We start from the raw sequence: 17,874 nt of genomic DNA on the forward strand, positions 1-17,874 counted from the left end.
ATGACTGAAAATAAAATAAAAGAAAAAACACTATGAATAGCAACAGATAACATTAAGGGCAAATAGAGAATCCACAGGTGCCTGATGACAGGAGGTTTACCTTCAGGCTTAAGTAAGGTTCATGAAGTCCAGAACTGTCATGAGTCCATAACAACGTGAACTGAGGACTGTATTAACCAGATGTGAGAATCTGAGAGATAAAAAGAAATTAATTACAAAGTAAATTTAAACATTTCCAAGCTCTCATTTTTGTAAAGAACTGTGTCGCTTTGAAGCAGCCTTGCAGGAAAGGCACGTCCAGCACTAATAAGGGGGGAGTTTGTAGTGCCATTTTGTTAGACTGCCTTTAAACCTGAATCTAAAGGAATCTGATGAATCACCTTTAATAATTTCTCCTATATTCTTGAAGCATAATATGCAACACAGGGAAAGGAAAAGGGAAAAGACAAAAACATCTATGACAGCCTTTCTGTGCTCATTTATACTAATGTAAATCAGGTGTCTGTTCAGGGATTTCCTTGGTGTTATGCAGGACTTCCAACTGAGAAATTTATGGCCATTTCTGCCAGGAAACAAGGTTTATCTAATGCTGTTTTTCTTTGTATTTTGCACCGGAAGAGGCATGATCTTTGGATTGTCTGCCTGCAGGAAAACTGAGCGGTGACTTTATCTACGGTATTTGTCATTGGAAGAGCTGCACAGTACTCTATGCTCTAGCAGAGCATTAGTCTCCATTTTAGGGGACAGCTGAGCCTGATCTAAAACTTGAAATAGAGGAGGTTTAATATAAATAACAGTTTTTCCAAAATCTGATACAGCTACTGTCAGAATCACATTTGTTGTACAGTTTAGGAACCCTGGTGTTTTAACTGCGGACTCAGAAATGTAATTCTCTGTCATCTTCATCTAGTCACTTGTTATTTATTACAGCATCCATAACACCAAGGTAAATAATAATTAATTTGTAAAACTCTGGAATTGGAAATAGCTCCATGAACCCAGAGTCCCAACAGAAACCCAGTACAATATTTTATGTTGCCCTTAAAAAAAGGTTTAGTTTTGTTCCTAAGACCAGCCATAGAAGTTAAAAAGCATGCATGCTGTGTACAGGCTCTTTACAACGAGGAAATTTGCTCAGAAATTACAGAGCATACAATACAATTGTACTTTAGTGGACAGTCAAAAGCCTCCATTTTTATTTTATTTTTATACTGTCTTTTCTGGAAATTAGGATGCTATAGAAATTCCTGGTGTGTGTCCCCAGCAACATTTACTTTCCCGTGCTATGTGTCCCTCTGAAAAAATGTTTCTTCTGGACACTCTCAAATACCACTGGAATGCCAAGCTTACCAGTGTACTAATATACCATAGACACTACGATACTGGCTTGATTTTAGAATTCAATATTTGCTTGCAGAGACGAAATATAGCAAAAAAAAAACACAGAAAAAAAACATGTAAGACAATTTGCATGTGAAAAATATGCTGTAATAAATGATCATTTCTCTGGTATTTATTGGAAAAATTATATGTCAGAAGGAAATACGCTCAGTGCGATGTATTTCCAAGATGTGTTGAAATAGAGCATCAATTGCATCAATAAAATGAAGCAGAAAATTAGTGCACAGGACTAATTTAAAATAAGGCTTTAAACTGGATTGTGCTCTTTTTCCCTCAAAGCAGTTTGCACATGATGAATTCCTGCTACCTCTTCTCCCACGTGGGCTTGATTTTTCCCCTTTGCAATTCAGAATTCTGTTGCTGTTATGATTAACTTACAAAACTTTTATTGGTATGAAACATAAATTAAGAAATACTCTCCCTTTTCCTAAAGTGATTTTTTTAACCCCCAAATAAAAGTATACAAATAGAACTTGGAAGGAGGGATTAAAAGGGCTCTATTTTTATTTTTCTGGAAATGAAATCCCATGAGTTAAGCAAACCTTTAATTGCACCCTATTTAACTTGGCTGTTATCCCTCAATGTTTTTGCTAAGCAAAGTGTATCCTTTTATTATGCCATCAAATACTTGCACTGTTGACAAAATAATGGGCTGAATATGTCATCACAGATGTTTTGCTGGAATTGCCTCTTCTATCTTTTTTTGTTTTTCTGTGTAAGATACATTTTGGGAGCACTCTCTTGCCTTTTGCAGCTGATGCCAAGATTATGCAATAAAAGCCCCGACATGTAGTAATAATAAGTTGTGTTAGCCAGAGAAATGTTTGCAGTCCATTAAAAAAAGAAAATAGTCAGGTTTGGAAATGCATACAAAACCAGCTCATGGATAGCTTCACATCCTTTAAATGATATATTGGGCTAAAGCTGCAGGTGCTGACCACAGTGCTTTCAGCACGGGGAAGAGTAAGTCCGCAGACTCCCCGTCTTCTTTTTTGTACCAACCATGATGCTGTGACTACAGGCTGCCCTTTAATTGCTCTTTTCAATCAGAATACATCTGCCTTATAGCTTCCTCCTCCACTTTTAAATTCTGCTGCTAAAAAACACTGCACATGCAAATTACACCTTTCTAATGGCTCAGAGAACCATTGCAGTCTGTGATTATTGTAGTTGATTGATAACTGATATGTTGGACCTTTGGCTAACTGTAGATAGCACCTCCATTATTTACTTGTGGTAAATGTTTTTTAAGTGTTTACTGTTCAAATACATGGAAGAGCTACCAGATATATGAAAAAATACACAAAAGTCTATTTTGGAAGCTAGTTTAAATAATAATTTTTTGATAGTAATCCCTGCATTGTTGCTCAAAATCCAGAATGAAACACCAGTCCCAGGTGAGGAAACTTGTAGTCTTCCACCTGTCCTCTGCATCAACGCAGATATATCGGAACAGAAGCTGCAATCCTTGAAGCAGCCCTATATTTGCAGGAATCCATTTGAGAAAAACAAAACAATAATCTAGATATTATGCTTTAGAGAAAGGTGAAGACCATTAAAATTCCTGTCATATGCCAGAGAAGAAAAAACTTTCCCATCCTCAAATGTGAATCCTGCCTCCACTGAAAATCATGGCAAGAACTTTACAGCAGCATGGCCTCAACCGGTGGTTGGGAACCACAAAGAATCTCTCTTTCTGCTAAGCTTCATGATGCTTTGTATAACCAATACGTAGCCAAGCACTTGAGTCCATGCTTATGTTCTCAAAACCTTCTCCAAGGGACTACTGAGTGATTCAGGATCAATTTTACTTGAAAGAAAGAAATGCTTTGCCAGGAGACAAAGCACTTTCTCAGTTTCATAGAAGATAAGAGACAAAAATGTAGTTAGGAGAACAAACATGATATTTGAGTAAAATATCATGAAAAGCATCTACAATGAATATAGCAGCAAACATAAATAATCTTTAAAATTATTGGAAACAAAAGGGTTCCCATGTGTTCCATTATACTGTTGATGCATGACATCTTTAGTTAACGTATTTCTTCTGTTCTTTCCTGAACTGGATATGAACTAAATAAAATGGTGATTAATATGGTCTGGAAAATATACTTTATGCAGTTTAGTTATATAGCTGGAACAAACAGCAAATATTGATAGGAAAGAAGTTCTTTTGAAACTACAGACAGAGCTTTTTTCAGTAGCCACACCTAACAGCCATACTGGTCTAGCTGTGTCATCTGAAAGCATGAAAAAAACCTGGTACGTGCAGCTCACAAGCACAGAAAAGTCCTTCTTCTCCCCAAACTTGCAGCTTGCTTTATCTATAATAGCAAAAGGATGTCCTTATTTGAAATAGTCTTTGCTGATCTATATCTACTGTACAGATCTACTAAACCCACATCTGTATTGCAGATTTGCCCACAAAAAGATAAGGCATTTAATAAATAAAGGAGAGGGAGGGACCGGACAAGAGGCTGCTCAGAAAAAGATATTGTTTTATTGGGAAGCTGTGGAATATTCAGAACATGGAGGATACTAATTTAAAAGGGGTCTGGAAGGCATTTTCTCGACCTCTATGCCATAAATCGGAGTGCACTGCTAGCACACTTCCCATAAATACTGTGTTTCAAAATAACACCACGATGACTGTAAAAGGCAGGACAATGACTCTTTTTTTACCTATGAGTTTTGCTTAATTCTCCTCGTGCTCGGATCTCACTGAGGGCTCTTTCAGACCCTTTCACATTCCAGATCCTGGCTTGCTGTGCAGCACACTGTAAGCTCAGCTTTAGTCCAGTTTAGGGAGCCTGTCCTTCATCTTTTCTTCTCCACTAGGAGGCAAAATGCCTCATTAGCCAGCCTTACTTCTTCATTGCAGTGAAGCCCAGCTACCAGAGCCGCCCTGCTGATTATTTTGACTGCAGGGCACTGGAAAATAACCTAAAGAGCTACCATGTGGCTTCTCTGGTGCTTAGATTTACAGGGGCAAAAGGGTCTTGTATGGTCCTGTCAGTTTAAGGAGCCGATGAAAGGAATACGGACCAAGTGCTTAAAATGAATCAATGGGTTAATACACACTCTTGACAAAGAGTTTGCTCTGTTTAATATTTACAATGGCTTCTGTTTCTCATATGCAGTGTTATCATTAGGTGCCCAAGACAATCCTTGATCCCAATTACCTCCATGTCAATGTTCCCACCAATTCAGTAGCACCAGGCTGAAACTCCAAAACATATGAAGCTTGCTAGGATTTGGCCCTTTGTCTCAGAACCCACACTGTCAATCAGTATTGCATTCTGGGGATGTTTAATAAGTACATACGACATTTTAAGCATTCAGACTAGGTTTTCGATGTTTGGGCCTGTGCATTGAGGTATAAATTGGTATTATATGCTGCTTTTATTACAGAAAGAGTTACTATTGCTCCCTAATCGAAGGAAAAGCTACATTAAGGCCAACTTTCAAGGTGCCATACACAGTTACAGCTCCCAGCAGGGTGGGATTCCAAAAAACCATCACTTTTACATACCACAACGCCCTGCCGGGAAGCACATTCTGGGTGACCACAGCCAAGCTGGCACACATTACTAAAACACATCCGTCGGGCTGAGAGGCCGGAGAAGGAATGACAAGACACACACACACACACACCCCCCCCCCGCCTCACACGCCAGGCCCAAGGGAGCGGGAACCCACCGGCACCGTACGGGTTAACCCACCGCCGCGGCCCGGGGGTGGGCGGTGCCGCGCTGACAGGTGGCGCATGCGCACTGGTGCTTTATTGTGCCCGGCCGGCCCAGCCCCAGCGCGCCTCAGTCGGTGAGAGGCCGTTGGCGCGCGTGGAGCTGCTGCCCCCTGCGGCCGGTACCGCGCCACCTCCGCTTCCCTCCCCGTCTTCCCGTCGCCGCCGGCACTCGCCATGGAGTAAGGCTTCCCCCCCTCCACCGGCCGTACGGGGCGGGGGGGGTCCCCGCTACGCCTCGATGGCTCTGGTCACGGTGCAGCGCTCGCCTACTCCCAGCGCTACCTCCAGCCCTTGCGCCTCGGTGAGTCCGACCGTCAGCCGCCCGCCCGGCGCTGAGGGGAGTGTGGCGGTTGGTGGCCGTTAGGGTCCGGCGCGCGGCGGTGCGCATGCGTGCGCCAGACACCCCCCCCCCCCCCCCCCCCCTTCTTCTTCCCGCCGGTGACCGGGCCCTGACAGCTCCGTGAGGGCAGCCCGCGATCGCCCGCCCGCCTCAGCGCCCCCGGGTCCCGGGGGCGCTGAGGCGGGCGGGCGATCGCGGGCTGCCCTCGATCCTTGGAAACGGGGGTCAGACACCCCTGCGGGGCCCTCTCGTCGAGGTTGCGTCGCTGTGGCCTGGTGACAAGGCGAAGAGAGAGGCGGGGGTCCCGGGATGCCCCTTAGCAGGCCTGGCCTGAGGTGGGGGGAGTCAGTGGGGCTCCGCGATCCCAGCACTCGGGTTGTGGAAGGGCTCTCGGGCACCGCAACCCGATCGTAAGCCCCTACTGCCCCATCTGCAGCGTGGAACTGTCTAAATAAAGCAGCCTGGTTTAATTTTGTTTTCATTGTATGTGGTGGGGGAGAGGCGGGAAGTGTGTGTGGAAGCAAACTGACATTGTTCATGCTACGGTTGTTTTAAGACGATTTAATCTGACAGTACCCTCTGGGTATCTGCAGTACATGGCCCTTCCTTTGCGAAGAGCTAAGATTTTTTTTTTTTTTTTTTGAATGTTGCATAAAATCTTCAAGAGGCTGTGTCAAGCCCAAGACAGATACGGAAAGGCCAGATTTCAAATCTGTGGGTGAGATGTGCAGAATGAGCAGATGTTCTCATTGCTGCCCTGAATGAGGAAGTGAGGCAGGAGGCTATAAAGACTTCTTGCTTTTCCATGCTCTTTAAACTTGGGACTGTTGTTTTAGTACTTCTGTATTGTAAAATATTGCATGTTAACCCCTTTAATTGCTACCTACTGACTATGTGGCTTGTTTCTAATATAACTAAGGATGAGAATGAAAATAGTGAGCTTGCTTTCAGTTTCTGTATGCTGACTTCTCAGTTGGTTTTTTTTCCTTTAAAAAAAACCTCCTGCATTATCACACTGGCATTATGTCTGGTTTGCAAATGTTTGGGGGGAGAAGAGTTGAAATCCCAGTTGCTTCTGTCATGGGGGGTGTGTGGATGAAAAAGCCGACTACTCTGAAAATATTTCTTCTTGTATTGGGTAACCTCTTCTGAAACTAGATCAACTACTTGACAGGTCCTGCCTGCCCCAACAGCGTTTTAGCTGTCAGAACACTTTTTTTTTTCTTTCATTCCCATGTCTCTCCTAAGGTATTTAGCAACACAGATTAATTTCTCCTATATTTCTCTGCTATAAATATTAATATGGTCCATTACTTCAGAGGTTGCTTCCCTCTTTTGACTTCTGTACCCTTTCCACTATTCCTTTCCTCATACATTTCTTGCATTTAAGACACCTTGTGAGAATAGGTAGGTCTCTCTTGGTCATTCTTCTTTCTCCCACTTGGATGCAGAACCCCTTCCTTTGTTAAATATTTGAGATATATGAACAATTAGTTGTATTCTGTAAGGCTCTCCCATCTGGAACAGCCAGGCTGTTTCCCAACCAATTAAATTAAATTGAAACTGTACTGATTTTTGAGTACTGCTTAGTTTTTAAATACATAAACAACTCCCTCCAGAGCCTGATAAATCCAGAGAATGCCGCTTTTGGTCTATTTATCTATATTCTCTCTTTTTTTCAATCTCATAGTACTGAGGCAGAATCTGTACCACAGGTCTCTGTAAATCCTTGGTGCCCTATGCAACAGTAAGTGTGTGACTCTTTTCCTGGCTTGGTTTTGCTTCTCATAATAACTTCTACTTTCTCAACCTTTTCTTGCAGTCTAAAGTGGAACTGATATTCAACATATTTTGCCCTTAACTACTATTGTTTGAGTACTTCTGCATTTCCTGTTATAACTTCCTAACCACACTTGATGGTTTTGACTGCCCTTTTAGCCTCTTGTTAGATAGCTGGGGTTGGTTGTTTCTCCATCCTGCTGACAGAATTTTGTTGCGCTTGCGTGTGTTCCTCCTCTGTCACAAAGTTGTTGTTTCTTAATCAAAACTTTTGGTATCATTTCAGATGATGATCCTTCCTAGGCTGCTAAGGGCTTGTGAACAGGGCAGTTGCCTTTTTAGTCCGTAGGAAGGCTTATGTCCTGCGAGCCTGCCATGCTTGCCATTATGGATCCTTGTTGACTTTAGCAGGGAGACTTGTTTCTTTCAGTGAAATTGGTTGAAACAATCTGTTGTAAACTGATGGTAGCTTCCTTCTGTACGGACTGATAATTCTATCTCCAAGTTATCTCTTTAAAAGAAAGCTCATCTTGCTAAATACTTTTCATGACTAGCGTAAGGGTCTAACCCTGCTGTTTCTGAACAAAAATTATCTGGTAACTGCTGGAACTTTGCTGTTAGAGCTTGTGGGCAAGGAAGAAGCCTGTCGGTGTTCAAGCATATGGCTATGTCTAATTCTGTTTCCAGGTCACTAAGAATTTTGAGGACAGAAATGTATTCTCTTTTAAATGGCTTGATGTCTCTTTGCTTTAGAGATAAACTTCTCCAACAAGGAGAAAGGGTGGAATTGATGTCCTCATACTGAATTTTTGCATTAAGTATGCCCTATAAACAGTTATAATTGGCTCTTATGGATTCAGGGGAATAGCTGATCTGAATCACTCTGAAATTGGATGGCTTTTATTTATAGGTTTTTATCTTGTTCTCATTGCCATAGAGCATCTCATGAGCATTCATTTCAGGGTAGTTCATGCAAAGTGTTGATTATAGATTTACAGCCCTCTGGTCGCTTGATGACTTGTAAAATTCCCTTAATTGTCTGTCCAGAGTTCTGCTGTTTGTTTTGGCCTTTAGTTATGCAGCCACTTTTGAGAGCCACTTTTCGCAGTCTTCACTTCTATACAGCAGAACAGTTAGCTGTCTTCTGATGTGCCATGTTAGCAGAAAAGGGTAGAAGGCAGGACTGTACTACAGTAACATGTAAAAATATAGCCTGTTGCTTTTTTTCTCCACACCCCAGATTCTTCAGCCCTACTTCCAAATATCTGTGCCATATTTCCTGTCTTGCAGGCCAGTATCTTGTCAAGTGGTAGGGCTTTCCTATCCTTCCCTGCTAGCATCTTCATTTCAGTGGAAAAAAAATGAAAGCATATTTTCTTTGGGTGCTTTCTTGACAATTTTAAGATAGTGGACAGAAAGAAATCTGAATGAATTTAACTTGCTATATATATATGTTTTTAAACTATATATATATATTGTTTAAAAAAGTTGGTCACTGTTGTTAACCAAAATATAACTTTTTAAAAGGGAATAAGCTGTTTTGCTTGGATTGTTAGTGTGCATGCATTGTTGTTAATACTGTCCTTGTTTACGTACAATTTTTAAGTTACTTTTGCTGCTTGAATCTCTAAGCAATGAACTGTCTCTCTGAATCTACTGTTGGTATTAAGCTGCAGATGTCTGTATCTGACAAAGATGAAATATCTCTATTGCTCACTTCGTAGCAAAGTGTGGGCATAGCACCTAGACATTGTCAGGTCTAGGGACAAGCTGCAAGAAAGAATTTTAGCTAAAGCAGAGGAGAGCTAGTAAAAGGTGCCTGCCTCAAAATCCTTTGTGAGCCGTGTTATCTAAGGCACTGGAAGCTGTTGGGTAACTTCAGTCACCAGGAATCTGTGCCATCATGATGATGGGAGCGGTGGAAAACTGCTCTAATACTCTTTGTAGCTTTCCAAAAGACTTTTGTTAATTCTCTGCATTGGGAAATAATCTACTGAAACTTGCCCTTTTAAATTATTTTTATGCACAGTTCTAAAAAAAAAAAAAAAAAGCCCCTGTAATTTGTTTTTAGTGCTGTTTTTCTTTTGTCTATTACATCTCTTTCTTGAGAAGTGAAGAAGCTGGGCAGGCAATCTGGCCCTGACTGCTCTCGCAGTTCACTTGTCTTCCCTACCCTCAGGGAGACAATATGCTTTTATTGGAAGGGAGCGACTGACCCAGAAAGAGAGGATATGCTGCATATATTGTTCTAAAATGCATAGTTTAAAAAAAAAAAAAGTTTAAAGCAAATGAAAACCTAAGACATTTGACTTCCCTTCCTTAATCCCAGGAGAACAGTTTAAGCAGGAAGCAGAGTCCTGCAAACGTGTTTGGGAGTCTCTGTCATGTTTTGCTTGAGAGCTCCTTGCTGGTGGAACATGCAGGAAATATTTTCCCACTTATTTATGGGGAAGCTAAATATAACATTTCTTTACCCTTGGTCCTGCAGTAGCTATTAAACAATATGGTAATTGTGAGTTTATTTAATCATTGATATGTCTAGTCTATCTCACATAGAACTTTTTCTCTTTTTTAATTTTTTTTATTTTTATATTAAGATCTTGATAACTGCTGCTTGTATAGGGTTGTCGAGAGTTGATTTCTGGAGGGGACTACAATGTAGCTAGGAAAACAGAAGTTTCTTATGAAACATTTAGTAGACTTAGAAATACATAATATTTAAAGATGCTATCATCTCTTACTTGTTGGTTTTCCTCAATGGCTGTTTTTCAAGTATAGGCATAGCTCATTCTGAAAACAGACATTTTTAAAGGCAGTGGACCAGAAGAATGTGCTGATTCCTGCTTTAGGCAGACTTCTCATAGTGCCTTACAGATACCTCAATTTCCTGTGTTGCCAACTGCCACCTTTTGGGAGATAAAACTGTATTAGTGAGGTGATTTGTAACTTCCTCCCTATCTTTCAAACTTCTTCTGTTGAAAGCTCTGCAAGGAAACTGGGAGGCATCTACCTCTTGTTGGGTGTGATGTATTGTTAAAAGATGAAGATTTCTTTACAGCTGGGCAAGAGCAGGCTCTGGGGTTGCAGAAAATTTTTGTTAGTGTAAATGCATTCATATGTGGTGAGATTCTCTTCTTAAAGCAGCTTGATGACAAAAGACCAATCGTTCTCTTGAAGATTTGTTGTCTATTGTATACACACATACCAGACTCTTCTAGAGATCTGTATGAAATGCGAGGTCCTTTTTTAGGCTGAGAACAGTATTTGGAGCTGAGAAGGAGGTTGACAGTTGAATTGGAACCTCACTGAGGATCACATAGAAACATTCTTAAAACTTGCAGAGTACAAGAAAGAGGCTGTATCTCTTTCCTTTTTTTTTTTTTCTTTAAGGGATCTAACGGCCTTTTTTTAGGACATCTCAATGATAGCTTGATTTTTATTTTTTTTAATTTCCTCCTGAAACAGCCAAACCTTTATTTGCATATCCCAGATATGTTTCTACTCTTTCTGAGCATTCATACCTTACAGCCACACTGATGATGATTAGGTTTTGTTTGTGTAGTGGAGTGGTTTAGTTTTTGCGGACTCTTTTTTTTTTTTAAACTGATTTGCAGGAAGAAGAGTGTAGATTTGGACCTGGCTACGACTTACTTTGACTATCAAGTCTAATATGGTGTGCTGTTTGTTATTGTGCTTTTTGAGCTAAAGGATGTACTGAATATAAAATACCTCTTTCATATTGTGCTTTACATGATCACTTAGTCTAAGGTTTCTTTGCAAAGTTGGCAGCTACTTCTCCCACGTTCTTCCCCTTCTTTTTGTTTTGTTTACTGGGGAATTATTTTACAACTTGTCAGTTTTGAAGTACTTATGTCTTGAGCAGTGAAGTCCAGCCAAAAGACGCTATGGTAGCTGGCCTAGAAGCTGGAGCCTGCTTTTCTCGGGGAAGGTCAAGTTTCTTGTAGTACTTTGTCAGTGTTGACCTAAAATGGCCATTTTTAGTTTAAGAGGGAAATTTTGTCTTTGTACTTATTTCAACTTTTTTTTTTTATTCCACTGAGTATGATGCTATTTGTGGCATTTCAGATAAAACAACTATACAGCTCAGTTGCATCTTTCAAAATATGAAGTTACATTGAAACAGACTGAGTGAAATACACGCTGACATCACCTCTTGAGTTCCAGCACTACATAAATTCTTGTGTTTTGAAAAGGAGCTTATAATTTGAAAATACAAATAGCCTATGATTCTATAATGAGTCATTATCTAGCCAATATTGATTCTTGCTGTTTAAGCAATGAAAGAAGGTTGAAAAGGGCAGGGTACTGTAATATCCACAGTTATTCTGAGAGCCAATGACACACTTTCTCAAGTGGAGAATACTGTTTGGAATGGAGACTGCCATTCAAAAAGCACTCTGATGGAAGTATTTTAGTGTAAGAGGGCTGCCTTCATGCAGGGGTAGTGCCTGAGGATTTCCAGTTGCTGGAAAAAAAAATCCTGACAGATCTATAGCTGCAACTATTCTGTCTTGGGGAAATTAAAAAAGAAAACTAACCCAAAATAGCCTTTGGGCAGCTTAATTCAATGTAGCTGCTCCCTGATCACAGCCTGCAGCTCAAGGTTTCATTCTTCAGTCACAACAAACCACATCCTCCCAGTACCACAGTTCTGCTTCACTCTGCTGAAGCGCAAACGCTGTTTTGCAGACTGGCTCTCGGGAACATCTCTATGCTGGAAGCTCCTGTTGTCCTTGCAAGAATGTACCAGACGGGAAGACTTCAAAAATGCTCTTGTACTTTTTGTTCAACTGGCATGAAGCTTTTACTGTCTTCATATCTGACTCTTGCTGATGCCATTAGCAAGAAGTATGTTCTAAGCTGCTGGTTTTCTGTGGCTGATACTTCCTTTATATAAACTGGCCTTGCAACACGAGAGCACTAGGCCTGTCAGCTGCCTGCTCCGAGACTTAAGAGTTGTTTAGTTCAGCCTGTGAATTTAAGAAGAATCTCCTCTCTGTTCCATTGATTGCCTGAGCATCCATTAATTTTTTTATTAGGTAGTGGCAATGAAGCTCATATCTTTTGTATAAAGGTAGAGGGGGAATCTTGGAAGCAAGAGAATAAACAGGTGATACCTTTTGGAAGTAGTCAGTGATTTAAACAAGGCAGACAGGGTTTCTTACCTTTTGGGTAGAAGCTGTTCCTCCAGAGCGCTCTGTTTAAAGGGATACAAAAATTATGGAGGTTAAAAGCCATTTTTGCATTTCTGATTTGGGCTGTATAAATTGATAAAATCACTGTCATCCATCTGCAAAATGTCTTATTGCAGTAGTATAATATTGCAGTGTGTGCATTTGTTAGTTAGCAGTCGGGCAGGCTTCCGTATATGCAGTTTTGAATGTGTCAATAGCTTTTTGCCCAAATAGAATTGCCCTGAATATGCATCTTATCAGTGTTGCTCATTGCAGGCTGATCTCTCAGAAGACATAAAACGTTGCTATAAGATGAGTCACACGGTTAAACAGCTTGTTGCTTCCATGGTGAGACGCACCCTTACTGTGTATGCCAGCAATCATGAAACTCCTGGCAAATACCCTGTGATGTGAACTTCTTATGGCCTTGCTAAATGAAACGCCTGTGGCACTTGCTGATATGCATTGTGCCTGTTCGCTTCTTTTGGGTATACTAGTCCTCCTTCTCCTGAGGAGCTCCTCAACTGAGGCTTCACCGAAATAACAAAGTTACTGCATCAACATGGGCTGTTTCAAGGTGAAATTAGTGAGGAACTTAAGGCCACAGTGTAAACTTCTTGTATTGAAGTAATCAAAGACATTAGAATATTTCATCTGACCTATTTTGAAAGAACTGTTTGTTTTATCACAGATCATACTGTCCCTGTGCTAAGCTCATACCAGAGCTCAGGAGGTGGCTTGGATGCTTGAGCTTTCCCTGCTCTGCAAGTAGAGCAGCGCAGGAGATCTCTGGGAATTAAATTCCAGAGATGTCGTCCCAGAAGTTGTACGTGTCTGGGATGCTCCTTGTGCACAGCTTACCCCCTGCCCGCGCCCCAGTGAGGTGAGCCATGAACAACTCTGAGGCGAGATAAAGCAGGATCCCAAAGGCAGAAGACCATAACCTGACTCCTGTGTACTGCGGGTCCATTGCGCCACGTATTTTTCTCTATTTAGTAGGTTACTTGCTGTAGCAGCTGGTATATGGTACTCACTCCTTAAGAGATAATCTGCAGGCTCTTCTGTTAGTTTGCCCATAACAGGCTTTGCTGTTGTATGAGTGGGGATGCCCCAAAGGGAATTTGGAGCAGGTTCCAAACCTAGGAGTTTGTTCTCCCTCCTAGAACAGATGAGAAGTGATAGGAAGTATTTGGGCAAGAATGGCACTGTAAGGGTTTTGTTGAGGGATACTGCATTCATTTGTTAGGTCTCAAGGCCTCCTTAGCAAAGGGCAAAATCTGCTCAGCTAGGCACATTTGTCTTCAACATTTAACTGGATTAAATACCTGAGGAGTGGATTTTAATGTGGAAAGCTAGTCCTGTCACAGGGGACTGTGGTTGTCCTATTACTCTTGCTGGCTGCTACCGTGTCCCTTCTGTTTTGATGTACAGAATTATCACATTTAAAATTGCAGCAAGAACTTTTAAGACTTGTTCAACTGGCTTGGTTTAGCTTCAACGGTTAACATCTGAGAAACGTGTATATTAGGATTCTTAAGAAAAAAACCCAAACCAAAACACTTTAAGCTTTTCATCTCTATACCTTTTAGCATGGTGATGAGAGGGAGGGATAGGGCATATGCCTTGTATGTGTAAAATGTTTTGCTTTCCAAAGGAGAGCTTTGTCAGTTGTTAGAGGTAGTTTGAGTCCTCTGTGTGATGCAGGACCAACCCTTTGGCTTCATCCATCTGAAGTTGGAGTTTCCCACGAATCTCTGAAGTTACTAAATGCTTAAGAGCCCCGAGTGCCACGTTGCAGACATTTAAAAACCAAAGCCCCTAACCTTCACTTGCATGTGGAAGACCTGTGGGCTGCTGTCCCTCTGTCTGGGGGGGGGGGGGGGGGGGGGAAATTGCAAGGTCTTGCTCAGCCAGGAAAGGGCCAGTCCTTAGCAAAGTGTAATTAAACAAACAGAACAATTTCTATATGCAGATGTCACTGCTTAGGAGCAGAGAGTCAGCAGTTGTCTGTGAGATGGCCCGTGTCTTGTACGAGAGCAGGTATCCTTTTGAGTCTAGCGTTTCTTTGCAGTAATCCTGAGGTCTGGAGCATCTTCTGTAGGAAACAGGGTGTCACACTGAAAATTTAGCTCACAAGTAGCTGTGGGGCAAGCAGGAAAGTGACTCAGCTTTCTCACCTACAGACAGGAGCTAAACCTAGTTGCAAGAGGAAATGCTAGGTGACGAGATAAAGGTGTTTCTGGACTAAGAATTTATTCTTTTTTTGTTGGTCTTTGTTTTTTGTTGTTGCCATTTTGTTTTCCTTTCCACAGTCCTCCTCAGTAGTTTAAAATAGTTTAAGGACAAACAGCTCTGGGCATGTTCTTTGGATGATGCTGTAACTGCTGTATTTAAATACAGCGCTTCAAAATGTGGTATTAAACAGTTAACTAGCTGCCATATTATATTGTCTTCCTTGGTGAAATGTAAACCTTGAAATGACAGCTGCCTTTGCCTTTTAAAATTGCAGAATGGTTGACAAAGACTTAATTCACTTTCTGAACAAGTGTTTTTTCTTATATAACATCTAGTGAGTTTCGTTACTGGGAGTTTCCTCTGTTTTTGTTTCCAGCTGAGTTGTGCTTATGTGGGGTAGCAAGTTTGTGACTTCAAAAAGTGAAGTGAAACAGGACACCTTAGGCTTTTTTTGTTCTTTGTGACATTTCTTCATTCCTCCTGGTATTTTGGTTGTGCATCAGTTAATAGAACGTGGAAGCCTGAATTTCAGCACTTAAATGAATGTCCAGACAGCCACTACCCCTGCAGTGTGGGTCACGTCTAATATTGCATAAACTCATCAGTATGGTTGCACATGGAAATCAAATATTAATATCTTATATCTTGCTTTTTGTGTCAGCCTGCCGCTGTGTCCCTCAGCACTTTGCTGTGTGGTGGCTGGGGGTGAACTGTCCTGTGCAGCTCTGCTCTGCTTCCCAGTCTTAAATAAAAGAGATTATCAGGGCAAAACAATATGAACATAGCATATTTTCAGATGCCTTCCCAAAAGTTGGGCATAGTTACATAAACTTTAAGGCAAGGGAGGCATTATCAGTTAATGTTTATAGTATGACTGGAATAGAGTTTGCATAGTCTCAGTGGGTGAAATGAATATTTTTCACATATACTTTACAGATCCCTGATCTCAACTTGTGCTTCACGCTGCAAAGATAACAACTGTGCCACAGGCTTCTGCAACCCACACTTCTGGTCTTTGAAGTGGAATTTTTTCTCTTTTACATGTATACCAGAAACAGTTCTTGTCTGGAGGAAGCTCTATTTAACTTAGATCTGTTCATGTTGACTGTAGATGGCTGAGACAGTTATTTTGGGGCAGTTTCTATCTGGCTCTCTTATGAGTGAGGAAGTTCAAACTTGACTTTCCCTTGAGGAGAAGGGAAAAGTTTTACATCTTTTTACTATTTAAGGAGAAGATTGCATGAGCCAAAATAAATTTTTAAGCTTGAATAATTGCTCACATCTTCATTCTAAACTTGAGATGTGCCTCGTTTAAAAAAAAAAAAAATTAAAAACCCCAACAAACCTCCAAAACAACAAACTCAAAACCAAACACACACCCCTTCTTACAAACACCCCCCAAAAAACAACCCCAAACCAAAGCTACTTAGCTTGTTTAAAGTTTCAACTTGCAAGTTTGGTTTAAGGACAGATGAGCACAGAATGTCACAAGCCAAAGGGGGGGTATGTGCAAAGATAGCTTGAGGTGAGAGGCAACCTGTATTTGTCAGAATTTAATTTGCTCGCTATGAAATAGGACATCCTGGACATACTTCGCTCTTTCTAAACTTCGCTTTGATGGTGAACGCTTCCTTGCACGTGCCGTGACAAATACTGAAGAACCCTGAAGCGGTTGAGAGATAGCAACAGGGTATTAGTGAAGAACCTTTTCTGGGGGCAGAGAATGGGGAGCGATTTGCCAGCTGACTTCTGATAGCAGTCAGTTTTGCTAACGCATAGCGTCACTCTTCTTGGCTTGGCTCGGTTTCAGTGCCTCAGTGTGGTGTGGAAGCGTGCTGTGTAAAACGTGAGAACTTCTTGCTGTGATAAGGAACCAACAGCTCATCCAACAGGTGCAGCTTTCCGCTGTGGTCCTAAAGATGCAACAGAAATGTTTGCTGTCGTGGGCCTTCAATATTGTCGATCTCAGAGTAGCTTATTCGTGAAGCAGTAGTGGAAGAGGCCTGAGCCTGGCCTGAACCAGTTCAGAAGGCAGAGCTTTGTTTTCTGCATTGCGCTACTGTGATAAGAGAATTAGGAGGGAAAGCTATGTTCGAGAAGCTCTAATCCATGATGGTGGCTCCGACTGAAATGAAGTAATCTTATGTTAAAGGGTGCTCTAAACTACTAAAGCTTTATAAATATTAATTTTGTTCTTTTGTTTCCTAATAAAAGGCTTTTATTCATGAAATCACTATTTATTTATTAACCTGACAAACTAATAGCAAGCTCTCTTCTTTCAGTGTATGCATGTGCCATATCACAATTCTGCTTGTCACCATAATAAGAACTTCATTCATCTGCTTTAAAATGTCATTGATAACAACCTGGCAGTGGCCCAGCTTGGAGCAAGTTAACTACAAAAGGCTGCATTGTAAACCTTTCTGAGAGTACATGCTACATTAAGTCTAAAATTAAATAAAAATAGAGAGAGAAAAATGTTCAGGCTGATCTGGATTGCATACAACTGCCAAATAGCTTCAAACCTTTGAAAAAATGGAGTTCTGTATAGAGGATTTCTGGATGAAAATGGGATAGTTTGGAATTAAGGGTGCATTCTGCTCACTTTAAAACCTTTGAGGTACACTGAATTTATCAACCTCATCTTAAAATGAGAGAGAACATCTTACTGAACCACAGGCAGCTAAATAAGAACTTGTACATGTAAGGATCTTGTTATTTCCTTTAGTCTCTTCTTTCTTCGACTGAATGTCCAGGATAAAAACTATAGTCTGAAAATAAGTCATAAGCCTCTAGGAGTTAACTACTGGTAATACTGTGAGGTAGTTTGTCTTGGTTATAACAACCTTCCCTGACCCCAGCTGCAGTCTGTACACCAAACATATTTATCCACCTGTAGGTTCACACAGGGCAAGCAGGTTGTCTGTCACACACACCGAAGTTCAAGTGCCAGGTCTTTTTCTGCCAGCTTCCCGGGAGGTACCCGAGCTGCCCGTTGCACTGGCAATCCCGTGTATGGGGCTTCAACTTCACGGCAGTTTAGTGCTTTTCGCCTTTGACTTTCCTGTTCTTGAAACTATTACAAATGAAGCTTGTAGCCTGGATGAGGGTGAACTGCATTGCCCTTGAAACTGGTTCAGAACTGGAGAACTTCTTTGAGAGAAGCTCCCAGTGAT

At 41.2% G+C, this 17,874-nt stretch overlaps 1 protein-coding gene across 1 annotated transcript in view; it reads left to right on the top strand.

Moving 5' to 3' along the window:
- Window positions 1-5,198: 5,198 nt before the first annotated feature.
- Window positions 5,199-17,874, top strand: part of SSH2 (slingshot protein phosphatase 2) — a 103,025-nt gene continuing 90,349 nt past the window's right edge. The window contains exon 1 of the mRNA XM_075771573.1: window positions 5,199-5,450. Within this exon, the coding sequence (XP_075627688.1) occupies window positions 5,388-5,450 (63 nt within the window). The 5' untranslated portion in view covers window positions 5,199-5,387. The remainder of the gene's footprint in view (window positions 5,451-17,874) is intronic.

The sequence above is a fragment of the Balearica regulorum genome, chromosome 19, assembly GCF_011004875.1.
Source record: "Balearica regulorum gibbericeps isolate bBalReg1 chromosome 19, bBalReg1.pri, whole genome shotgun sequence".
Classification (NCBI taxonomy): Eukaryota; Metazoa; Chordata; class Aves; order Gruiformes; family Gruidae; genus Balearica; species Balearica regulorum.